Consider the following 26,884-nt stretch of genomic DNA (forward strand, 5'->3'; position numbering starts at 1 on the left):
AACGCCCCGCGCGTCCCTGGCGACGCGGCCGCCCCGGTGCCGGGATCATGGCGGCGGCGGCCGAGGCGGCGGCCGAGCTGTCTCAGGCTCTGTCCCGGCCCCTCAGCCTCCTCCAGCAGCCGGACTGCAGCCGGGCGGCGCGGCTGCGGGCTCTGGAGGACATCCGCACGCAGCTGCAGGGCCGGCCGGTGCCGGGCGCGGTGCTGCAGGAGGTGTTCGCGGCGCGGCTGCTGCGGCCGCTGTCGCGCTGCCTGGCGGGGGACGCGGCGGAGCGGTGCCGGGAGCTCGCCCTGCAGCTGCTCCGCCACGGGCTCAGCCAGGGCGAGCGGCCCTGCGAGGCGCTGCCCGTGCTGCTGCCGGCCCTGGCGCAGCGGCTGTGCCCGCCGCAGGGCGCGGAGCCCAGCGAGGAGCTGCGGCTCGGCCTGGTGCAGCTGCTGGGCCTGCTGCTGCAGCGCTGCGGCGCCTCCATGGCCCCCTACCTCGGCGACATCGCCCGCGTCCTCCAGGCCACCCTGCTCGACCACTACGCCGAGGTCAGGCGGGAGAGCTGCGCCTGTGCCGGGGCCTGCGCCAGGGCCATGCCAGGTGCGGCTGAGGGACGGGCAGCGCTGCGGGGATGTGATGGGGATGAGGAGGGAGCGGGGATGCAGGCAGGAGAGAGAGGAGGGGTCGCACACACCCTCACAGGTGTGCTCTGCAGGGTTTCGATGGTCTGTCTGATGGAGAAAAACCATGCCATGAGCTGTTAGGTGTGGGTAGTAGCAGCAGGAGGGGCTTGGGGAGGGTTTGTGGACAGCGTTCAGCTCTGATACTGTATAAAGTTATTGCTACATAAACACAGCAACATTAGTCAGGCTGCTGTTCATAGTGGTACAGAAATCATGTTGCTCCAGGTCTGTCACCCACTTAGAGAAAGAAATAGAATTACGGAACAGCATTAAGCCCCTCCCCAAATGCGTTAGTCCATCCAAAATCATCTCACACTGCTGGCCCCAACAACTGTTGGGTGTCATGGATATGTCCATGCTACACAGAATCAGAGTGGTTTGGGTTTGAAGGGACCTTAAAGATCAGCTAGTTCCAGCCCTCTACCATGGACAGGGATCCTGCCCACAGTGGGAGCTTACATGGTTGATGTTTCTGTCTTTCTGCCCTAACAGAGCACTTCCATCTGCAATCAGAGTCTCTGATAAAACCCCTGATGCAGACAATCTCCCACCAACACTACAGAGTTCGTGTTGATGTGATTCAGGCCACTGGAGCAGTGATACAGTTTGGGAATGGAAAGTCTGTGGATGATGTCCTGTCTCATCTGGCCCAGAGGTTATTTGATGAGATTCCCAAGGTGTGCTTCTTCTTTCTTCTTTTCCTGGCATTTATTTCAAATCTGTTTAAAACCCATCCCCATGGCGTGGGTTTCTTGGTGTTTCTCTCCCTGCTTCCCCCGTTTTCAGCTGTCTTGCATTCAGCTGAGATCTGTAAATACATCTATCGTGGTTTAATCCCAGATGGAATTGAGGACTACACAGCCCCTTGCTCACTCCCAACTCATGTCACCTCTCCTGGCATTGCTCCCTCAGCTGTTTGTGCAGCTCCTCACTAGCAGAGCTTGAGACACCCGAAAGTCCTTGATTTAGGGTAAATTCTGCTTAGCAGCAAGTAAACATCAGTGTGTTATCAGCATTTCTCTCACATTAAATCCAAAAAATAGCACCCTACCAGCTGCTGAGATGAGCTCTGTCCCAGCTGAAGCCAGGACAATGTCCCACCCAGCCTGTAATCTGTCCCAAAGCAGTGCTGGTGACTGCTGTCCAGTTCAGCAGGGTGGTGAGGATTTTGTTCTAATGGGTACCTTCAATTTTATCTTAAATTCTCTGTCACATCTCCCTGGCCCTTCATTCTCTGGCCTTTTCAGATGCTTAGCAAACATGGCATGGGTCCCTAAGATGCAACTGAAGCAGTAATTTTAAAATTAATCTTTCCTTTGTAGTGAACAGAGAAAATTTTCTTCTGGAGATGTGCTTGGAAAACCACAAATTCTAGAGAAATGTACGTTTCTTAAATTCTCAGGAAGGAATTAACCATGAAAATTCAGTTTTCTGAGTTAGGTCTGTGTCTCGTCTTCCTCTCAGAGCTGTGCTTTTGTGCAGCACTAAGCCAGGGAGAAAAATGAGAATGTGATTCCTTGTGTGTTCCTCAAAATGCTTCCTGCAAGTGAGGAAATGCTGGGTTCCTGTAATTTCTTCTGAGTGTATTGATGTGCTTCACCATGTCCTATATACAGCAAGCAAATATTGTTTTTATTATATTTCTGTTATTTTCCTGACACCTTTAACATAGTTTTTTTTGTCTCCCTGCAGGTACGGCATGCTGTAACAGCTGTCATTGGAGAATGGTTGTTGCACCTACGAGACAGATACTCATATTTTCACAAGCTGATCCCTCTGTTACTTGGCAGCTTTACTGATGAAATTCCTGAAAATACGTATGTGGAACATTTAGTCCTTTTTTCCCCCCTTAAATAGATGTCAAAGAAGTGTTACTAAGCTCACAGATTTTGTCCTCTTGTTTGGAGGACAAAACCCCCACTTCTGTTTGTTAGTTAGTTTGTTTGTTTTTCCTTAGACTGAAAATATTAGCATTATCTTCAGTAACTTTTGTTATACTGTCCTTTCATGCTACATTCAATTAAATGGGAGAGAGGCAAAAACAGGGGTGGACAGAGACAGAGAATTATCCCTTGGGAGAAGAGGGCTCTGTCCATTGAGTACAAAAGAAATACAAACTCTCAACTTAATGTGCCTAGGTTAAGTGGCAGGAATGCTTCTCATCCTTCCAGCTGAATTCAAGTAGTCAGTTTTTCCAGAGGTCTCATTTTAAAGTGTTTTTCTTTGGGGGTATAAAACTGTTATTTTATTTCTAGGAAACTGGCTTGCACCTACTGGGAAAAGATAGGCTTGCAATGGGAGAAGGAGAATGAAGAAGATTTGAAGGATAAGATGGATTTTAGTGTTTCACCATCGCATTATCCCAAAGGAGGTAAATGTTGTGCTGAAAGTGGTTTTTGCTTTGTGAATAATCTCCAAGAGCTGCAGTGCAGTACTGACAGCAGAGCAGGATGTGTAATATTCATTACAATATGTAATATTAATGTAGAGAGGTAGCACGTATAAAATATATATAAAATTATTTAAATTATTCAATTTAATTTTTTTAAGTGATTGCTCAATAACCTAATTTTTTTTTTTTTTGTTAATCCAAAAATTCATTTTGGAGAAAGTAAATGAGGCTGCCTATGCTGAAGAAAGGTAAAGCAGTGGTGCAGAAACAGCAGTAAGTTCTATATCAACCAGCAGCCAGGTGCACAGTGGGCACAGAAATGACTGGAAAGAAAGACAGGAGAAAAGAAGCCATGAGCTAAGTCCTTGAGTAATGAGTGCAGGTCACAGCATTAATGATCCATGTAATTGGTGCTAAGAAAAATTTGCAATGAAATTATTTCAGACTTCTCTGTGAGACACAGGGATGCTACCTAAAATCTGCCAGTGCACATGAAGAATGTGGGAACAGAGTAATTTCCTTTATTATACACAAAAGTCCCAAGATGTGCAGAATGGGTAGTTTACTTTTTAGTACCATATGATTTATAGGTGGCTTTCAAACACTGTGTTTGCAGTAGCTTGAAGCTTGTTTCCTGTCTTGGGTTCACAAAGTTAATGTTTAAAAATATGTATATGGGAGCTGGGGGAAGACAGAGTTTAACTGGCTCATTTATTGATTTCTATACTCATATTTAACTGAACAAAAACTCTTTTGGTGTGAAAGAACAGGTTCATGCTTGACTTGTGCCTACATGACAATCACATCACAGAATACCCAGCAGCAAAATCCTTTCCATGACAGTGGGTTCCGGAGCTCTTTCTTCTTTGAATTACACTTCTTTTTTTTTCTTTAAAGTTGTTTTACTCAGTAATGCTTCAATGAAAGGGGAAGCACTTCATAATGGTGACTGGTTTGACAGAACTGTTTAGCTTTGAAGGCAGGCAAGTTGATCTGTCATCCTTCCCAATCTTTTTTCTTTCCTCCTTATTTTCTGTATAATTTTACCTCAGGGGTTTGGAAATGCTAAAGAACTTCCACTAGTCATAGCAGAAACATATTTCTTCTCCTGGCAGTCAGGGAATCTTTTAACAGACACAAAGTGATGAAGTTGAGTGTCTAAGCTCCAGTCACTTATTTTGCAATGACCATGATATAGTGAAGGTCATAAAAGGTTTAATTTCATTGTCTTGGAACTGTGATTACCATTTGTACAGCTGATGGGGTTACCCTGGTTAGTTTTGTCAGGGTGTGTGTTGGGGTTTGTGTGTGTAAGCTGTTGTGGTGGGGCTTTTTAGAAAGTGACATCTACCAATTACTTCATAATTCAATGATATGTGATCTCCTAAATAATCTCCTTACCACAATAAATATGCTTTATGAATTTGGGCAACATTCCAGCTCCACATTAAATTGAATTTTCATGCATTTTTCTTGGTAGAATGATGCAGTTAAGGCTTGAATGTGACATATATGGGTGTATTTATATATATGTGCACATACTAAAGAATATTTTAAAGAAATGGCCTGATAATTTTGGACTTGAGTCTCAAGTTAATGGTGACTTTTAGGTATCATTTCTTGTTGTTTATCTTTACATCCAAATTGTATGTCTTATTAATACAATATACATGCTTGATGTGACAAATAGTAGAAAAGTCAGAGGAAAGGATGATTGGCTGCTTAATCCTACAGACACGGAACTTTATCAGAGACACTGATATACCTTATGTGGTGTCCTACCACAGCTTCTGTATGGATGATTGTTATTATCTGTGTCATTTCTCTTTGCTCTCCATGAACATTTTGTTGGTTTGTTTTATTGGGATGGGGGTTTGTGCTGGGATATTTTATTACTTTGTGGCCATTTCTTGTGACTTTAGTGGAATATTTTTTTCCCAACTGTGTGTCTGTAGTGCATTTTACTTAAGTAGCTTTGTCCAGCTGTCAGACTAATGGAGCTGCCCCAGGAGCCCTGCTTTGATCTCCCAGTGACAGATCCTGCAGGTCAGAGGGGAGCAGAGGGAGCCCTGGTGTCAGCAGGCACTGCACAGCCTGCACTGAGCCCCAGCACTCATTGCCTCAGGATACAGGTGCAGACAGTTTATAGCAGGGAAGTCTTTGACAGGAGTAGCTACAGGGATAAATGCCTGCATTTGAACATCTGAAATGAAGGAATTGCTGATAAAGAATGGGCCAAATTCTTCAAACAAAATTCTGCCTCGGGTTCAATAGGATGCCAGTCTGTATTTGCTGTCTCAAGTTGATTTCTTTATTTGACCTTTTGCTACTCATTGTCAGCTTTCATAATCCAGAATGTTTCCTTCATTGACAAAAGAAGCAGCAATTCATGTCCTGATGCTTGAATTTTATTTTTTTCCCCAGTTAGGTATTTCATAGGTATTTCTAAGCCTTTTGTATCCTCAGACCATTTACTTTAGTCAGCTTTCCTTTTAGCATTTGTAGTTACACAGGCCAGTGCAGGAAAATATCCTGAGACAGCTCAGTCATTTTCTTCCTGAGCATTTACAGAACTCTGTATCAGAAATAAAAAATGCACTCACACATTCAGTGTATTTTGACACCTCATAATGAATGATGTCTCTTTCCTAAAACAGCATGTGAGCATTGTGAGTGGCAATTATGAAATCTTGCTTATCAAAGAACAGCTTTTCAGATTTTGTTTGTATAAACATATACAGTGTTAAGAAAAGAAAATAGACTGTAGGAAAAAAATCTCTAAAGAAGTTTATTGCTGTTTTTTGGAAAGGGCTGTCACAGATTTAAAGTACAGAACAGGACATTTGTTAGATGTTTGTGATATTGGTAAAGTTGCTCTTCTGAATCTCAGTGATTTATAAATTACCTAACAACTAAATTTGATGATCACCAAGACAGTACAGTAGGCATTTGTTGGGAAAGGTAAGTTTGCTAGTTCTCCAGAAATCTGAGTCCTTTGTTGAGGCAAGGAATATATTTTGTAACACTTTTGAGTTCTTTTTGAAATCAAAAGACAAATCAAACCACAAAAACTCACTTTCCACAAAGTCATTATAAATTAAATTCAGTCTTAAGAAAAAAAATTATATCCCCCCAACTCCTGTATCACCATTTTAAATGTATTATTTCATTTCTGAAACATTGAAGAGGCACTTCAGTGAGCTGCTTCTCCTGGAAAAGCCTTAGCAAGGAGATTATATAATAGCTGTGATTTTTAAAACACTGTAAATTTGTTGGCCTGATCTATTACACAGCATCTGTACAAGCCATAGCTTGTGCCCTTTCTGCCTTCAATTTGCCAGATACACTTTTAACCTTTTCCTTTAGAGGGCACAATTGACATTGTCTGTTTTACTGCAGCTATGTCTTCTGTACTGTTTGTGCTTTCTACCTTCTTTCCTCCTCCAAATTATATTGAGCTCTTCATTTCCATGCAAAAGTCTTTCTTCTGTTTGTCTGTGTGTGTTTCAGCTTATTTTTCATGGGATTTGTGTTGCTATCAAAATTAAAATGGAATTATTAAGCTGTGTTTTCCAAAGTGGGTAAAGACACGGATTCATTTCAATTCTCTTTCTCTTCTCCTTCTGTAAATATTTTAAAACATAAATCTAAATCACCATCCAATAATAAATAGATAAATATTCAAAGAGCTGTGTGGAGTTTTAATTCTGCAGTATTTAATTCTGCAATATTTAATTCTGCAATATATATTGCAAGGAAATGCAACTTGCGCAGGTAAATTCCTCAGCAGCATTTGGAATATTTTGTTCTGTGCTGAAGCAGACACCCAGAGCTCTTACCTTGCAGCTTTTAAACTTTTCTGAGATTGTTAGCATGGGCTTTTCTTTTGATATTTCTTTTTGTGCTGTTTTTGTTTTTTCTAGAGACTCGACCAGGACTGGGTTGTCGGGAACTTGTGTCAAGAAACCTCTACAAAATTCTCCCAGGTCTCTGTCATGATATCACAGACTGGCTTGGAAGCACAAGAATCAAAGCATCCCAGCTCCTGTACACATTATTGCTGCATGCAGAGGATCACATCACCCAACACATGGAGCTGCTGCTGAGAACTTTGTACCAAGCATGCTCAGATGAAGAAAGTGAAGTGGTTAAAAATGTAAGTTTGATCTGCTAAAGTAGCTGTTGTACACTGAATAAAGACTTTATAGAAGGTTGACTTTACCTTAGGTCACTGGGAATTGCCCATGAGTGAAGGATCAGGCTCAGCTTTATATGGATGTTAAAAACATGTGCACATTATACCTTCCTAATCTTTTAAAATAAATTTATTCCTCTGTTACTGGTATGAAGACCAACAGTAAAGTTATTTAAATACTGTTTAGTTTGTATGCCAACCCCATGAAGCATTGATAATAATCTCTCTGAAAATTATAAGCAGTGGATTAAAGTGTAAAAGCCTTGGGGCAACAAATTCAATGTAAAAAAATGTGCAGGTCATGCCCTTTCAAGTTAATTCCACTTACCTCTCCCTACTCCATAATCCAACCATATATTGAGGAATGTTTATTCCATGTGATACCCATATTCAGTGTTTGAATCCTTGACTTAATGCTTGGAAAATGCAGGTTGAGGGGGGTTGTGAGGAATAATTAGTTTGATTTTTACTAAAAGTTGATTCTTTCAACACTTTGATCAACAAACCAGTAAAACAGATGCAGTTGAAGACATGAAATAATTTTAGCAAAAGAAAGACAGGTGGTACGAATGCTTTTACAATTTTAAGATAAAATCTTCTGTTCCTGTTTCTACTCAAGGAAGAGAACATATGTATAACAAAAATATATCTATGTAACTTACTCTAAAGTTACAAATTTTACTGCTTTGGGAAATTGGAAGAATGTGTTCTGCTTACTGGATGCAGATAGTCCAACCCTAAATCAGGCTTTTCTTTAGGTTCCTGCTCTCAGCTGGGCTGAAAGAAAACATAAAAAATTAGGACAATCAGGCCATGTAGCCCTGCTGTCCTGTCAAATTTCCTATCAAGTACTTATTGCTATAAGTCTAAATTCAAAATATGTGTTCAAGCAGCACATAGCTGTTCCTTGCCTTTTATTGGCTATAATTGTCTCTTTCTTGGAATTCCACCACTGCTCTTCTCACAGGTGCTTCCAGGGATTTAGTCCTGGTTGGGAGATGCTTTCAGTATTTAATTGTACTTTTCCTTGTGCCAAACATAAGAGTCAGCAAGTTCTGGTTTGGGATGCCTGTTATCTCATAGTGATGCAGCTTCCCAGGGTACTGAGATAACCTCCTCTAGTTTGTCACTGTAGGAACCCATTGCAGAGCAGCCACCAACTTGGAGAATGTCCATGTCTTTCTCCACTCTAGTATTACCAAATGAGACCCTTTCAATTTTTTGCCCTATTAAAGTGAGTAAATGGATCAGTACAAATATATGAAATCATATTTTTTAACTCTTTAACTGTATTGTCCAGTTTTCAGAGCATTAAGAGTCTTTTTCCTTCTCTGTGGGAAATATGGAGGAGAATGGAGTTCACATCTACACAGAGGGTGTTACAACTCCTTTGAGTCCTATCTTAGTGAAAAGAAACAGCTCTATATAGTGCAGATTTAAACTGTGTAACTCATTACTGTGTGCTTCTATTGAGACTAAAATACCAGCATTATTCAAGTATTAATTAGGTAAAAAAAAAAAAAAAGTCATAGCTAAATCACTACACTATAAATGATAGAGAAAGCTTTCATCTTTGGGAAATGACCCAACCATGAAATCTGTAGGACTGGAAGAAGTGTTCCTGTTGCACAGGTAGTGCTGCAGTAGTTGATTGTTTCTTTATTCATGCACATGATTGTAAACATTGGGCATCAGTCAGGCAGTAAGCCCTGGTGTTGGTGTGGTGGTATTTCATGTGGAATACAACATCCTGATACATCTGCAAGGCAGGAATGGGATCAAAGGGTGTCCCTGTCATGGGGAATACACAGTAATTTAAACCTTTCAGTTAAAGAAGTAAGATGTAAAGCAGTGGGCACTTCCCCCATGGCTTCCACACTTAACCTGATCTGTAATGTCAGCTTCAAGGTATAGTACAATAACAAAAATTTCCTCCTTCCTTTTTTTTGTAGTTAGTTTTAAATCAGTTTTTAACAAACAGGGGTGATGCATTAAGGGCAAGCCTCAGAACAGCATTTGAGGGACAAAGTGCTAAACCACTAAATGTGCAACATCTGGTTACTCTGAATTGGAAACTTTATTACAGTGAAGTTGTAAACTTTGTTTCTGTGCACTGCTTTCTCCTGGAAGTTTGTGTGATGTGGGGAGGGCTGCTTGCAATGTCTTATTATGTGCTTACTGAACATGTCAAGAAAATCTCTTCATGCATCTAATCATTACTGAGCAAGTGGAAAAGGCCTACAAGGCAACTGCTGAAGCATTTAAAATAACAGCTGGAATCATAAAAAGAAAAAGGCCATGATACCTTGAACAGTCTTTGTGTTTTCAGGAAAATCCTCAAGTTATTCCCGTTCTTTTTTCAGAGTGTGAAAGCAGCAGAACTGATTGGAACGTTTGTCAGCCCTAAGGTGTCTTTGAAATTAATCACCCCAGCCTTTGAGCAGACCCCCAAAGCCTCCTGTGTGATGGTTCTGGCTGCAGTGATTCGAGGCAGCCCAAGAGAAATCTTACAGCCTCATGTGGCCCAGCTTGGCAACACACTGTCACAGGCTGGAGTCTGTCAGAGGGCTGAGGAGGTAAGGAAGGCTGAAAAACACACAGCAGGACACATGAGAAAACTGCTTTTGCACTTATTGTCCCTAAATGCTCCCATTTCTATCCCTCCCTTGCACACCTGTCTCAGGATACAGTTGTGGACATGTGTCTGATATAAAACAGGAGCTTCCCGTCCTTCCTGGCCATGTTGGGGTCTCCTGGGCAACTCTGCTGCTTTCAGAGACTTACCAACAGTCCATCCTCTCAGCAGATGTAGGTTCAGGTTTGAGAACTGCTCTAAAAGACTTTATATAGTGATAAGAAAATGAAGAGGCAAGGCAGGGAGACAAGCAGCTGTTTAGTAAGTACTGTACTAACAAAGGACTGCCCTGGCTGGTCCTGAGGCAGAGTTTAACCCATGGTTTGAAATTCCTTGTGTTCACAATCCAAACAAGATCATGCACTTCAATCCTCATCAGTAAAAATCACTGAAAATTTTTTATAGTACATTGTAATTGGTGTGTCAGTCTTCCCAATATTCCCTCTTAATGTTATCCAGTTTTTATTTTCCATTCTTATTTTCCATTTTAAAAGGCAGGTACCAGCACTTTATGTATATATTTAGGAGAATGTTTTGCAAACTTTTGGGTTTAGTTTCTTCTCTTTAAGTGAAAGTCTAGAAGGAAGACCTTTATCAATTAGAAATTTACTTCCAAGGTAATAGCTGAGCCCAAAGACCATTTTTATTTTAGCATTTGAAGAATATTCACCAATTGCTATATAAGGAGATGAGCAATTCTCTTAAACATGGAATGGATGTTTTTTAACCTGCAGGAATTTTTTTCCTTCCCATGTTCAAATGTAGAAATAGATCTGTTAGAGATGCACAAGAGGAATCCCTGTAGTTTTCCCCACAAATGAAATCCTGGCTTTCATTCCACCAGGAATTTGTTAGACCTCTGCTGTTAAGATGACCAAAAAAGGGCCAGTGCAGTGCCTTGAGGAGCTCTGACTTCATGTCAGATGTAGGCTTCCCTTAAAACAGTTATTCATGTGTGCAGACTGAATCTGCCCTAATTGTCTTTCTGAGCCAATGTAAGAAATACATTTCAAGTTCTTCCCTCATTAGGTTTCTTCTCTAATGGAATATGTACCAGTGGTGCAGGAATTAACCTTAATCTCCATGAAGCCTGTGATGATTAGGAGCTCATATAAGTGGAAGCACTATAACCTGATTGTTCAAATAACAATTCCCTGAGGTATAGCTGCAGAATTGCTGTGAGGTTTAGGCTTACCACTTCCATTTGGCATTGGCTCCAGGAGTCAGATCCCTCTGCAGCTGAAAGTTTGGCAGAATTGTTCCAGCCCTTAGTCTTGGAAAACAATCTCTATTTTAGCCAGTAAATGCTGCACAGACACTGTTTAGCTAAGGATTGACCATGTCCATGAGATTAATAACACTTATGGCTAACCTATTCCTAGACTTAATTTATTTTTTGGGAGTAAATTTGTAACAATGGCCCCTTCTGTTCCCTGACAGCTTCATGGATATCTAATGCACTTTATCATAGAAGTCATGGCAAACTAACTGACAACAGTATTGACTTGAACTGGTATCAGTTGGATCAAGATAACATGAGTGATATGGCATCAAATGAGATAAATTGGCTGAGATAAAAGCAAAGGCTCAGGGTTTTTTTGTTTATGTATTTAGCTGTCATTGTTCATCCAAGACAGTCAAACATGGAATTATATTTCAAAGAGTTGTAACAAATATGTTATTAATTAACAAATTGCACTTGAGAAAGAGAAAGTACTATCAGCAAGCACTCCAAAATGCTTTGATGTTTTTATTCACCATTCACCAGTGGAACCATTGTGTGATTAAGAGCAGAGTCATTTATTTTGTTAACAGGACAAGGTAAACACAAACAAACAGTGTGGGAGGAAGATTATATTGTATTCTGTAAAACATGGAATATAGGTAATTAGAAGAACTAACATGAAATTACCAATGTGTTAGCAATGTAAGGGATTATACAGTGCTCAGATTTAATTACTGTCATTTCCCATATCTCTCCTTTAAAGAAAACCTTATATTTGCTAAGAAAACATAATAAATTTGTGCTTTTATTAATAAATAGGTCTTTTATATGGAGCAGCTGCTTTATTGTGTGCAAGCATTGATTGAAGTGTGCCAGGAAGACTGCAAAGAAATTAGCTTGCAGCTAATGAAAGTTTTGGTGACTATAATGGCAACACCATCTTCTCAGGACCTTAAAGAAAAGGTAAACTATGAGCTGGTTGAATGTTTTGTTCTGTTCTTGTCTTTTCATATTGATAAGACACTTTGTGGAAACAGAGCCATAATTATTTGTGGGGAGTATTTGTGGCTAGTCTGAGATTGTGCATCTCTGACAGTACATGGTTAGTACCAGAATTAAATCTGGAGTTGGGTTTACAGTTTGGGACAGCAGAGCCTGGAGAATTATGTTTCTTCATAACTTTGATTAAAAGCTCCTAGAGTTAAAATACATTCTGGTTCCAGAAAAGGAATTCAGTTTTATTTTGTAATCAGAAGCATCTAGTATGGGTCTGTAGCTGCAGTTACAACTATAATTTTCTGTTTCTGTGTGTTTAGGTTAGGTTTCAGAATAGATGGCTTGAGGTGCATTACTGGAGCATGGGAATCTTGGACCTGGATGGGGGCGGCCATGGGCCTCATAGAGCCCTTTTTTTGGGTGGGTGTTAACCACCTGTCCACAGTTAGGTAAAGTTTCAGAACAAGAAGTGTCCAAGATTTTATGTTTGTACTGGATCCGGCAAAGCCTTGGGCATGCTGGTGGTGCTGGTTGAACTGTTGATGTTTACCTTTTAAACTGGGAATGTTTGGTTATATTCACAAAAAAACTGACATTTATTTTCTGGCTGTTAAAGAACAATTCACTTAGAGGTCAAGAGTACTACTGGCCTTAAAAATGTGATGTGATTTTTTCATCTTTAGCCAAATATCAGACTGATTTTACAGTAGTTGACCTTTTTACCTCCCCACAAGAAACAAAAGTTTGAATGTCACAGGAATGCTTTAAAATCAAGGACAGCTGTACATGCCCAGATAATAGATGAGCTTTTTGGCTCAGCATTATCTCACCCCCTTATTTTTCTCTTCCTCTTTCTTCCTGGAGCTAAATATCATATAAATCAGCGAGCCATCCTCATGCAGTACAATTATGTCCTATCCCAGTTGTCTTTTTTCAAACACACACCTTAAGTGCAGCGGCTATTCTGCTTCCTTTGCTCTTGCTCCCAGGCATGGTGTTCCAAAGGCCTGTGCAGGATCAGTATTTATGGCCCCAGCGCTGACAGGCTGCCTCCAAGGAGAGCTCAGAGAGCTCTTCAGGAAGAAATAAAGTGGAACAAAGCTTGAAACAAGTACTGAAAAGACTTTGCAGGTCAAAGAGGGTTGGGATGATGATTTGTCTTATGGGAGTGGGATTTGGAGGTTTTGTTTTTTTGCTTGAGGGGGGGGGTTTAAACAAAATTCATCCTTAGATGGATCTGGAATGTTTTGTGGTATCTTGCCTGTTTATCCCTGCAGTGGTCTATAAAGTCAGCAATGTCCAGTTAGAACCTTACAACTTCATACTCCTAAGAAGAAAGCAGTTTCATGGAGATAAATCCTGATTTTCATAAATGGAAAACTTAATCTCCTGAGATTATTAAAGGTTTAAGATGTTCCTGCAGTTCCAGATGATTTTTTAAGTTGACAGAACTTTGGATGAGAATCCTTTTTCTCATTAGCCTTTCTTTCAGCTAGACACATACAAAATCTGGCAGTGAGATTACATAATTGCTATATTTCAAAATTGTCAAAAAGACAAATATGGCTTGAATTTTATTTTTTTTCTCCAGTTACTGATTATTCCAAAACTTCAAAGTGAGCTTGGAGAAGGCAAGAAGTGCCTGTTAAAATAACTTTGGAACATGTAGAACAAAAGTATCACAGCTGCTGTACGAATATGAGGTTTTTGTTCAGAAAAGAAATCTGTATTCAGACTCAAAAAATATTGAGTATAACCACAAATTATTCAAAAAATTTGCATTATAGAACTTTAATTCATGCTTTATTGTAAGGGGACAGAAGACCACTGAGACAGTGGAGATCACAACTGCTGTGACCTGGTGGTGAACACTCAGGCCTGGCCTGATTTTTGGCTTTGTGGCCTGAATTTTGGCTTTGTGTCCTGATTTTTGGCTTTGTGTCCATCGTGTCTGTGGTTGCTGTGGGCTGAGGGAATGGACCAAGAGCACGAGCTGAGCCCAGCAGAGGCACAAGGAGCAGGGTGGGCCACAGCCCCAAAGGGACTGAATCTGTATCAGTTGGTGGAGTCTGATTTGAGCTTGTCAGGGATTTAACTGGTGACCTGAAAATAAGGTTTTGTTTCATTACCAGTGCCCTGTGCCATCCTGGCTCTTCTTTCAGCACACTGATTATTAGCAGGAAAATATTGTGTTATTAAACTTGTTAGCTTTCAAATAGAGGAAAGAAAAATCACCTTAATTTTTATTTAACTGTGAAACACTGCTTAATGAGAAAACATGCATCAGCCTGCTGGCATATTTAATTTATTCTCTCTTTTTTTGTTTTTAATTGCATTCTTGAAAGCACAAAATTTACTTTAAATCATATGTGAACAGTGTATTATTTTGTATCTCTTGTTCAATGGAAAACAATCTTGTGTGTTATGTGTTTTGATGGGACTAAAAATGAGGAATAGTTTCTGTCCTGACACATTCTGTTTAATGTTACAATTAATTTACAAGTAACTTATATGTAAAATATTCATTTATCTGAGTTGTTTTGGCTGTCTGGCAGAATGCTTCCATAAAGGAAAAATCTACTGTGCTTGAGGCAGGCAAACCTGCTTTAAGAGTAACCTTTGTCCTTAGCAAATCCTGATTTATTTATTTTCTTCTTCGAATTCTCATTTATTTTCTCCACATCTGGTACTTCCATAAAAACATCTTTGTCTGGCAAGTGATTAGTCTGGAAGAGTCTAAAGGTCCTAGACATGTTTGAGCTAACTTGTGTGGTTGAGTTCAGCTTAAAAATATTAAAAATATGAGTACAATTTGTAGTTCTACTGCAGCACTTGGAGTCAAGTGATGTCACTGCCAGCACTGCACTCCATCTTCCCCTGCTGGAACTGGCCCTGCTGGCAGCTCTTGCTATTCCTCAGCGAGGTTCCCAACAGGGCCTTGCTCCCCATTCCTGATTCACAGTCTGCTGAAATCACCAAGGCTACAGATCCTGCTTCCAGCATGCTTTTAATCTCCTCCTTGGAGAAGTTTTACACTTCTGGTAGGAGCCTTCAGGAACTGTAAAAGCAAATTTTCATTTGCTTTGAAACACTTCTGCTGCAAGTGATTAGGAGGATCTATAGGCATCCTTGCCAAGCATGCTCATGTCTGGAATTCATTTAGTAGTTCTTCTTACATGTTTCATTTGTACATGTTTTATTTGCATGTCTCATAGGATAGTCTTAGCTCTAAACATGAAGAAGGTATTTCTGATGTAACAGTGAGTTTTGGTACTTCTAGGCAACAGAAGTTGTGAATTTCAAGATGAGCTTGCCCAGCTACTACAAAGAGAGAAATCTTTCATTATTAAAACTGGGGGGAGAAAGGGAAGAGGGGAAATTCCATATTTTCTCTTACCTGCAATAGCAATACTTTCTGGAAGCTACCATGGCTTGGGATTGTGAGAAATTCCCCCGTCTTTATGTTTTAAAGCATTCTTAAATTAAGGAGAAAAATCACTACATCTTTAAAACCACTAAGAGCCTCTTTTATGATGTGGTTAGTTTTTGGATAGGTCTGCACACGGGTTAGAGACTCTCTCATTTTGCTGTTAGGTTCCTGTGTTCTTGATGATTTCATTTTGAAATCAGGACAAATGTTTCACTTCAAATAAAAGTTAATGGATGTAGTATAGACAGACATTAAATATCAGCCTTGATTGTTTAATAGAAGCTATGAAAATCTTCCCATGTCCCTTCTTTTCTTACAGAATGAGTTTTAAAAGTTTGGGGTTTTTTTTAATGGTTTCAGTTAAATATCCTGTCTCTGTTCTAACAGGTGGAGAAAACAATGTCTTCCTTAGCTGCAGTGCAGCAATTGGAAAGCTTTCATGGTCTCTACAAGCAGCACATAATTCAGCTGCTGGAGTGGCTTGCAGTGTCCTGTGAAGGGTGGAGCTGCTATTCCCCAGAAGTGTTGCAGTTTGAGGTCATCACAACCCATTCAGGTATGACTTATTTAGTTCTAAAAAAGATCCAGTCAGGATCTCCACAGCCTGCAGACAGCTTGTGTTTTGTAATGAACAGTGTAACATTCAGAACCTTCACAAGAACATGATGGAAAATAAAAGAAATGTTGAAGCAGCTCATATTCCCAGAGATTCCATGGCTGCAGGGAGAATGCTAAAAGCACTCAAGGAAAATGCACTTTCAGGTGAATGAAATAGGTGAGGATTAAGGGGAGACAAATTGATGTAGCTTGTGTCCAAAACTCCATCTTTTTATCCCATCTAATCACAAGTGTTTCAGAGGACAAACAGCTCCTCACTGAGGCTGTCCAGCACGTGGCTGTGCAAGGTGAGTGACACACTCTGGTGTACATCTCACACTCCTTCAGTCCTGCACAGTGAGCACTCCTCTGCCACAGCCCCCAGCTGGCATCTGCAGCAAGGGACATGGGGACAGGCAGTGCTTTCCACCTAGACACCCATTTTAGGATTATGAAAAGTCCTGTTTATTTGTTTTTTCCTTTCTGTTGGTTGTAACGGGGATGGGGACAGTCACTTCATGAAGTATCACTGTGGCTACTGCACAGGTATATTTAAAAGGAATGTATCCTCTGCATTTAATCTTTGAATCTCAAAAAACCCTCATCAAACCTATGTGAAACACCCACTTGTTGGTTTGTGCAGCATAAGTACTTTTTTTGGTTTTCATCTCTGGAAAGAACAAAAAGTTACTTCAGTGTGAGATTTGAGAGGCCAACTTTTCTGTATATTTGTGCTCCCATTTCCATGACTGAGGGACTTCTAGACAGTTGTCTCTGTTTTCCTTAATGCTAAATAAATCATCCAATGTCTGGGCAAACATTTTGGCTTGCACCCAGCACTGGTAATATGCTATTGTCTGTGTTTTCTGTCTGACACAGCAGCTCCTAGAGCTATTTTTTTTCTTTCTTTTTATTCCCACACATAATGTTGTTTTTAATCAATTTAATCAGCTTCACTTAATTCATATTTCGAGGTTTTTATGTTTTTCAGGAGCATATGCTTAAGCTGAATTTAGCAGTGTAGTTTATTTTGTTTATTTTCCATCTGTTGAATTTGCTGTTATCAGTTTGATATAGTAGTAGTATCTTGTGAATGTCTCAGAACTCACATGAAGCAATGTATCTTGAATAAATGCTGTGAAAATAAAGACCTATTTGTTGGCACAGACATTTAGCAAACTGCAGTTCAACACCCTGTATTGCTTCAGTCTAGACAGTGAAATTTGGGGTTTTTTCATTATTGTTTTAAACATTAAATTTCCAGATATTATTAAATGCTATTGAGCTTGTTTTGGAATCTTGAATACTTCAATCTGTCCATCCCATGTGTGAGGAATATTCTTGTCATCATGAATACCAGTGTTGTGTCTTCTCTGGAAGGATTTTCTGAGTTAGTGGAGTTGGATAGAATGTGGATCTTAAGGATGCAAAGCTGAAGAAGTTCCTAAAGGAAAGTAGTTTATTGCAAAAATAGAGCAAAAAGAGCATTCTACAGCAAAAAGTTTGCAGAATAAAGCATGCATACAGTCTTATGCAGTCTTCCTCCTTAAAAGCAGGCAGATGTTAGTCATTATCAAGGAGAAAGGCACAAATTTCCCTCAGTTGTGGGAAAAGAACTTCTTAAAATGTTGGGATAACAGCTTAGAGTTTTGTTTGTTTGTTTATTGTTTAAATTTTTCACAGGGTGTGAAAATATTGACAAACTAAAGAGTTAATTTAGAAGATATTTTTATTTCAAGTAGCTTCTAAAATACATCATATTTTGGATTGTCTTATAAGCTGAAAATAAGCATTATTTAAAGGAAGAAGGAATGCTGCTGCAGTAATTGTATTATCCAAGTTTTGAAGCTGATCCTTTCAAACAAGCCCTTTCCTGTGCCTCTGGGAGTCATGAACATTTCAAATGCTGCATGTGGAAAAACTTGAAAGAAGAAAGTGTAGCTAATGCTGCTGTGTCCAGAGGTGTGAGGGTCATGCCAGATCCAGTGTAGTTTTTCATTAAGTTTAGGAAAAGCAAAGCTTTGTGCATAGCCTCAGACTTGCAGAGTTACAAGGGAGCAGCATTAATCCTCCAGCCAAAGTGCCTCAGGTACTGATGGTCCCAGCAGCTCAGGGATGTCATGGATAGATCCATTCCAGAGTCATGAAATGATGGAATGGTTTGGGTTGGAAGGAGCTTTAAAGACCATGAAGTTTCAGCTCCCTGCCATGGGCAGGAGCACCTTTGCTATCCCAGGTTGCTCCGAGCTCCATCCAACCTGGCTTTGGACACTTCCAGGGATGGGGCAGCCACAGCTCCTGTGGGTAAATGTGGTACAGCCATGCCAGGCTGATTAAATGAGACATGGGGAACTGATCTTCAGGCTGCCCTGGCCTAAACTGGGGTACCTGAGCCCGTGGGGAGTCAGCCTGGGGATTTGTGCACCCCCAATATGGTGTCACATACAGCTGAGTGGGAGGCTAAGGACTGTTCTAACACCACTTGTATTAGGAATTTTAATGCACCCACATATGAAACATGTAAATAGAACTTACTAGTATTCTGAAAAAAGCCTTTGTGTTTGTTTGCTAGGTGCTGTCATAGGTGAAGCTCTGGATGACTTTGTTCTGGTTCTGAGGACGTGTCTGCAGCCAAACAGAGATCCCCAGATGAGGTTAAAGCTCTTCACTGTTTTATCCCAGTTGTTGCAGAAAGCAAGTGAGACCATCAATTCTCAGGGGTAAGTGCAGCTCTGATTTCACACAGCTATTTGAAAACTCCAGTGGCACTAAGAAAGAATGGCCTTGGGAGTTATTTAACCCCTATAACCATCTCCATGTGAGCGTGGCTGGAAGAAGAAAGATTTTCCCACCATTTCCTTCAGCCTATTTTTCTTGCTGTAATTTTTAATAATGATTAGGAGGCTAGAGTGCAGTAATTAAAAAAATATATATAAATAAATGGAAGTCTTGGCTTCCTCCACTGTAGTCTTCCTACCTGTGCCATTACTGGGAATTAAAAGGAATGCCATGCAGATCTGGATAGTTTTCAAAAAGAAAATGAAGAGCTGTGGTTGAAAAGAATACTTTTTGAAAGCTAAAAGGGGGATTCTTAGGAAAAGAATTGGGGAGGGGGGATGTTACTTGTTTAAATACTGTAAAAACTGTGGTCAGTTACTTGTTTAAATAATCAGGTAACTGAGTGATAGTTATAAGATTAATCTAGATATTCTACAATGCAGAAAAAAAGAAAAACACTTTGAAAACTGTTTGAAGTGTTCCAGGATCCGACTATTTGTTTTAAACCAGTTTGTATCTTTAACTGAGAATGCAAAGCCCTTGGAACCAAGAAACCCAACCCAGTGAGCTGCCAGCTTCATTAATATTCTCAGGAAAGGGAAATTATCAGTGTGCAAGAAACAGAAGAATGTTCCAAAGTAATTCAGTGAGTGTGGCCACACAGCACCCCAGCTCTGCAGCCAGCATGCTGGAAGTTGTTTTGCTCAGGGCAGTGTGAGTGAATGGCCTTTGTCAGATGAGATACACCCAGGGAGGGTCACAAACCTGTTTGGATCAGGGATGGTCCAGCCCAGCTCATAATGAGGCTTTGTGCTCTGACAGCAAAAGCAAAGCCATGAATTTTACCAGTAGGTTTATCTTCAAGACTCAGAAGCAGTGGAAGCAGCTAAATGCCTCTGAAGTTTTGATCGTGCTTACCATGGACACAGCAAATGTTTGCATGTAGGAGGTAACATGTGGAGTTTTTGTGTTTGAAGCATTGTTTGCAAAACATTTCTGGAGGTTTTGATTTGTAAATGCCAATTCAATTTTGTTTCAAATTATCTGGGTTTAGGATGTTACATTTTAAAAAAAGAAACAACAAAAGCATACACAGAAAACCCCAAGACATATAAGGCAAAGTGCAGCAGTGTCATAAAAGCAGAAAAGGAACCAATGCCAAACAAAAATGTATAAAAAATAATTAACATGGAATGAAAGTTTAAGTATGCAAGTTCATAAAACAAATTTTAATGGAAACCCAAGCTGTGCTTTGAAACTTCTGCATAAGAGCAGGGTATTAATGTCTCTGCACATCACATTTTAGTGCTCTTGTATCCAGCTGAGAATGAAGTATCAACTCTAAATACAAACAGCACAGACAGGGTATGTCCTTTCCTGGAAATTACTGACTTTTAGAATGAAGTTACACAGATTTACAGCAATAAGATCTGAAAATGGAAAGAAGGAGCATTTAATTGCATCAGCAACAGCAAAAATGAAATGTTAATGGTTATGAGAGATAGTGTTGGGGAGCAGTAGTAAGTTCCAGTTGCACTCTCACATTCACTGCTGTCAGTAATTTGTTTAGGTCCTTGAAATGGTTCTCAGAGTTTGGATAGGGAGGCTTTTGGTTATTATGCTAAACACAGTTGTGTGGTCACCTAATTGTGTTTGAGTCTGACACGACTGAGTGAGATAATTGCCAGATACTGTTTTACTGATTCTGTTTCAAGGCACTAGAACAAACATTCTCACAAATAGCACAGCACCATGGTTAACATAATGCTGATGGAATTTACCTTGGTGTTTTGACAGATTGTTTTCTCACTGCAGTTTAACAGAAAGTTTTATTAAAAACAGAAGCAGCTACTGATCAGATAGCACAGACAGCACAGAGCTGCTTTTGCTTTGGAGCTGAAAGGAGATTTGGAATGATGTTGATCATTAGTTTTATTTTTTTCCAACAACTTTTTAAACAGGAAATTATTAATGCTTAAAAATGTGCTTAAACTACCACATCTAAAGGGTTTTACAGATTTAGATGTGTCTAATGGGATGTCAGATTTCTTGTTATTCCTTAAGTGCCATCTGCTGACAAGAAGCAGCAGTGGATGGATCTCTGACTTCTTCAGAGCCCAAGGGCTCCCTTGCCAAGGGGAAGCAGCAACCTGGTGGATCTATTTCCACAATGTGCAGGTGTGTGTCAGCACATAGCTGAGGCCTGGCAGTGCAGCTGCTGGTGCTTTAGTCAGGTAATACCTGGACAACAGGGACTACCTGCAGCATGGACTCTATTTAAAGCACTCCCTGGTAATTGTTAGTTGTTAACATGGAGCTGTTATGTTCCTCCTGTGTCTTGGCACATCACTAAAGGGGCCACTCATTCACCCTGGCAGTGTGGGACTCTCAGAAAAGTCAACAAGAGCTTGTTCCCTTTGTATCAAGCAGCAGGGTGGGGATGTGCTGTTGGGCTCTCAGGGGCTGCACTTTGAACAGAGCTCAGAGGGACAGTCAGGGGGAGGTTCAGTCTGTTTGTGCACTGCCAGCTGCTCTCTAGGGCACAGTAGATAACCTGAGCCTCAGTTACCAGCCACAGCCAGCCACTAATGCAGCAAAACATTAATTAACTTGTAAGATCTGTAATTTTTTCCCCTCTTGATTTGAGATTGAGCTGTAGCTAAACAAGTGTGAGGGAATCCTGCCTGTTGTAATTGCTGACTCTCACAGCAACCTTTAGCATTATGACAACCCATTGAATGGAGGAGAAGGAAAAAGCATCAGCAAAAACATCACAGATTTATGTGTTTGTAATAAAAAACCTTAGTATGGGGACTGGCACCATCAGAAAATCTGACAGACCTCTCATCTTTGGGGGAGACAAGTTTCTGAGCCAAGAGAGAGCTGAAATATTCTGTGTAGGCTCCCAGCTGTATCAGTGTCATCAATAGCATTCATACTTTTCACATTATAAATACTTTTCCCTGGCCAGTCTCAAAGGGCCTCACAGATATTAATGAATCCTCACAGCACTGCACAGGGTGTTATCTCCACTGCACTCACAGGGAAGGTGAGACACAGAGAAGGTAAGAAGTTTACCAAGATAACACTGAGTCATGGTCATTGCCTGAAGTGGGAGTAAGTCTAGCCTCTCCTTTCTATGAATGTTAGGTATTTGTTTAAATATTATCTAGAAAAAATAAGTTGTGAAAAGCTTATCACATACATTACAATAACATTGCCTTAGAAGATGTTATTTATTTTTTTACAAAGTCCCTTTTTTCCCCTTTTCTGCCTATGTTTCTATGTTAGAAAATTCTCTTTTACATCCTGTCAGTCTCTTTATCACTTTCTCATGAACCTTTATTTTGCTTTCTTATTTTTGGCTTCAGGCTGTTCCCTAGCTACCTTGAGACTGTGATAAAAGACATCCTGGCTCCTAATCTGCAGTGGCATGCTGGAAGAACAGCAGCTGCCATCCGTGCTACAGCTGTATTGTGCCTTTGGGCTCTCATCCACTGTGAAATGCTTTCACCAAAAGAGGTAAATTCTCTCTTTCTCATCCTTTGAAATCTTAGGCAGGAAAACAAAATAAATGCAAGGGGGAAAAAAAGAATAAATCCTTAGGGTAAGTAATATTTTCAGAAGGACATACAGTCTTCATAATAAAATTCATTAATTGAAATTGAATGTTAATGACTGAAACAATCACTAGAGGAGGGATGATGACATCCTAATAAGAAATCTGAAGCCAGCAAAATGCTGAGGTGTAAAACTGAGTAGCATCAAATTTTGTAGATATTTTTTTCTAACAGTTAATTAATTCTATAGCCTGAGGTACTGACCATTGTGAACACAACAGTCTGGGTGTTGTTAACACAACAATCTGGGTGCTGGACATTACTGGACACACAGGCATAGCCTGTGCAGCAGCACTGGAGCCAGCCAGGATGAGCTGTGCTGTCACGTGGCAAAGACAAGTTGTCTGGTTGCCTTGGAGCCCACAGGTCCATTTAGAGAAAATAAAAAAACATCTAAAGATTCTGAGAAAGGACAGGAGGACTTGAAAAGGAACATGAAGAATATGAATAGAGACTGGAGGGCTGGCACTTGAAGAGTTGTTATCCATCCCTGAAAAAGCATTAATTGAATCTGGGGGTGTTTTTGAAGTTTCTTTGCTAACAAAATTAGCATTTGGAAATTATGCACTGGAAATATGTTAAATACAAGGTCATTTTAAAACATAAATTTAATTTAAATGTTATTAGATGTTCACAGTCTTTAGTGTCTTTATACCAGACCTTAATTGAACAAAGTGCTCACATATACAAAAACGTTGATATCAGAAGCTGCTGTTGTAGCTGAACATTTTTCTCTGAATCGGTGCCTTAATGCCTATTTCTCATTAATGGCTGATGTGAAACACTCGGAATTAATTCCAATTCCGAGCCTGCCAGGCCCACAGCCCTGAGCGTCCCGTTGGGCTGAGGGCGCCACCTGCTGCTCCCTGTGCGCAACGCTCGCTCCGAGCCGCCACTATTTGGTTTTTTTGGTTTTGTTTTTGTTTTTTTTAAAGGAGAATGAGGTTTAAAGCTTTTACAACCTTGAACATACATATGAATTACATAAAACTCATCTGTTTGTATACTGAGTGCTCATGAGCTGGGTGACTGACTGGTGGATTTTCATTTTCCAAGCTAACACAGGCAAAATTAGAGCTGTGTAACCTCAGGGATTTTCAGGGTAACATTTATAGCAAATTTTTTTACTAAGCAAACAAGTATCTTCCACAACTAATGGTAAGTGCTGTAACACTAAGCATATTTTTTAATGATTTTCCTATTAACTGTAGATCTTAAGAGTGAAAGATGAGCTGATGCCCCAAATTATTGCTTCCATGGATGAAGACTCTAAAATTACTCGACTGATGGCCTGTCGTATTGTTGATGTTTTTCTGAAAGTCTGTGGGAGGCAATTCGATGCAGATAAATTTAAGAACACTTACACAGGTATGTGTAAAGCTTTAGTAGACTTGGGGTGAGGGCATTGTTGGTTTGTTTGTGTGTTTTAATCAAGATTGCAATGTTAACTTTTGCTTTTTTACCCAAATGCCACAGTTGGCTCGACTTTTAAGGGTTTGGCAGAACTGAGCAGTATTCCCAACGTCATTATCCATCAGACCACTAGGTGGAACTTCACTCAATACTTTGGTTTGTGCAGGGCTTGCCAGCAGCTCATCTGCATTGCTTCAGAGTTTGGACTATGTGAAATAATGTGCTAAGTATAGTGAGAGCAGAACAGTACTGCAGTGTATAAATGGAAGTCACATTGTTCTCCGTGCTGTGTGTGAGAGCCAAGAGCAAACCATTTCAGTGTACCATAAATAGACCTGAATAGGTAGTGGGTTGGGTTTTTATCTAAAAAAAAAAAACCAAAGAAAACTAATCTAGAGTTTTGTATTGCCAATTAGAGCTAGGAGCTGTAATGCCTCTTAGGATGAAGTGCTAAACCATTATTCAGAAGTACAGACTATGCTTTGAGCCAGGTTTTATGTTCTTGTGCAGACAAATAAATTTGGCTTTCCCCAACTCAGCATCTTAGCAACTGATATTTTTTCTTACATGGCACACTAGAAATCTTTTTATTTTGGAGACATACATGATCAGATAATTCTCAAACTATATATGTCTCTGCATCTTGCATATTCACGTAGTCTGCAGTGCAGTAATTCACTGAAACAGTAATATTGAATTTAATAATTTAATTAATATTATTTAATAATTAATATAAAATTAATACAAATGCTGTTCTTTATTAAACTTATAGATACTTAAATTCTGTAGTTCTGTAATGCATAAATAGACATCTATAGTTCTTTGTTAGAGGGAGTGCTAGATAATGTTCAATTAATTAAATACTTCTGTATATGCCTTTTATAAATGTTTGGACAATAACATCCAAAATATAATATAATATAATATAATATAATATAATATAATATAATATAATATAATATAATATAATATAATATAATATAAACAATAACATTTATTATATAACATCCAATATTTAATATAATATAATTAATATAATAACATTTATTAATGTTTGGACAAATCATCCAATAACAATGAATGAGGATTTTTTAGGAGCAGTGTATACATGTATTTATGATGCTCACAATAGAAAAGTACATCAGATTTGTAACAATAATATGAATGTTGATAGAAAGCATTTGTTTTTTCAAATGCCAAAGCCAAGTGCAGTGTTGCCAGAGCATTTTGGTTCCTTTTCAGAGGTGTTGAAGCGTCTGGACGATGCCTCGTGCGAGGTGCGCCTGGCAGCTGCTCACACCTTGGCTAATTGGTTTAAGTGCTTAAAGGACAGTGATGTGAAATCCTCAATGGAAAATCATGTTGAGTTTCTGTACCAAGAGCTCTTGGTACATCTCGATGACCCAGATGAAAATCTCCAAAAAGCAGTCCTAGGTAAGAATTTCAGCCATGTATATTTTTAACAATGTTTTTTAAATCATAATTTTGAGTGTTCATGAAGCAGCACCTACAGGTAGAGGATAACCCTGCCAGGCTGGAGCTTTCCTTGGGGTTTCAGTGGATGAGCTCTGACCTTTTACCTGTGTGCAGAATGAATGCTTTGCCCAGTGTTCCCCAGGGAGGCAGCAGGGCAGCTGAACCTCCAGAGACTTTAGAGATGGTAAACAGGATATGGAGCACTGCAGGGTGTGACCATATCCCAGCTGCAGGAGGGGCTCTCTGGAATTTATTAGTGTAGTAGCCTCTGTTGATGAACATAAATATCAAAATACAGACCTCAGCAAATGGGGGAGGGAGGAATTGTGTTGTCATCACTGCACCACTTGTAGAACAATTTCCTGGTTTGTTTCAGGGAACTTGGGTAGAGAAACATGAAGCAGCTACTGATTTATAAAACATTATTTTTGTCTTACAGAAGTTTTAAAGGAAGGAAGCATTTTATATCCAGATCTGCTGGTGAGAGAAATTGAAGGGGTTGTACACAAGCATCAAACGCCAGTCTATTGTAATCAGCTGCTCCATCACATCCAGTCAGCCAAGGAATCAGCTTTATGAATCACTGCTGAGATTCTGTGTAGGAAACTGATGTGAAATCTGTATGACTTGGATTATTTTTGTATTTTTGTTTGCTTAAGACAGGCTGAGCTGGAAATACATTGTTTTTTCTTTGTAAATTTCCTGTTGGTTCATTTGAAAGTGAAACTAGCACAATTCAATGTTCTTTGCAGTTTGAACAGTTCTTTGTATTTTCTAGCAATAAAACAATGTTTTAATTCACTTTGCATTGGTTTTTCAGATACAGGGTTTAAAGAAGGGATGTTTTTTCAGGAATTTAATTTTTAGATTATTTGACAATGTAATAATTTAATGTCAGAGTTACTAATGTCATACAGCAAGGATTCAGTCTTTCAAAAAGCATTTCACACTGGATAAAATCACACTTCACAGTCAGGTATGTGGTGACCAGTTTTGTTAGGGAAAAAAACCAGCCAGACTTCTCTTTCATAATGCAGCAAAGAGTATAATGTTTTGAATATTCATATTTATGCTGATGTAATAGGGAAATAGGTAGCACTAAAAGAATATTTTTTATTTTTATTGTATTACATTTAATGAATGAGTAAAGCTGAATTTTTTAAAGAAGGTTTATACATGGAAAAATGTGCTGTTTTGTCATTTAGATTAACAGTATTTATATTTTTGTACTAAATACATGTCATTTGCAGTTTTTATGTTTACACCACTGTGCCTTGGAAAACAAGCAACATTTGTTTGCATATTGTTTTGAAATTAAATTCTGTGACTTTAGGTTAAAGTTTGGGGTTTTCTTCGGTAGCTTTGTAGTGTGTAAATTTTGGTGTCATCTTCTATTCTCAGCTGTGTAATAAAAAAAGGGAGCTCCTGGATGCTGTGTACACCATTGTGGGGTAGAGTG

The 26,884-nt window shown here is 39.5% G+C and overlaps 1 protein-coding gene across 1 annotated transcript; it reads left to right on the forward strand.

Annotated features, from left to right (window-relative positions):
* Positions 1-47: 47 nt before the first annotated feature.
* DNAAF5 (dynein axonemal assembly factor 5) lies at positions 48-26,853 on the forward strand. Its single transcript, XM_064725766.1, has 13 exons — positions 48-585; positions 1,161-1,345; positions 2,361-2,485; positions 2,924-3,039; positions 6,984-7,216; positions 9,619-9,831; positions 11,935-12,078; positions 15,929-16,097; positions 18,711-18,858; positions 22,288-22,438; positions 23,748-23,904; positions 25,192-25,383; positions 25,865-26,853. The coding sequence occupies exons 1-13, from the start codon at positions 48-50 to the stop codon at positions 26,002-26,004; spliced, it is 2,511 nt and encodes an 836-aa protein (XP_064581836.1). The 3' UTR covers positions 26,005-26,853.
* The last annotated feature ends 31 nt before the right edge of the window (positions 26,854-26,884 follow it).

Source organism: Zonotrichia leucophrys, chromosome 14 (genome assembly GCF_028769735.1).
Source record: "Zonotrichia leucophrys gambelii isolate GWCS_2022_RI chromosome 14, RI_Zleu_2.0, whole genome shotgun sequence".
Taxonomy (NCBI): Eukaryota; Metazoa; Chordata; class Aves; order Passeriformes; family Passerellidae; genus Zonotrichia; species Zonotrichia leucophrys.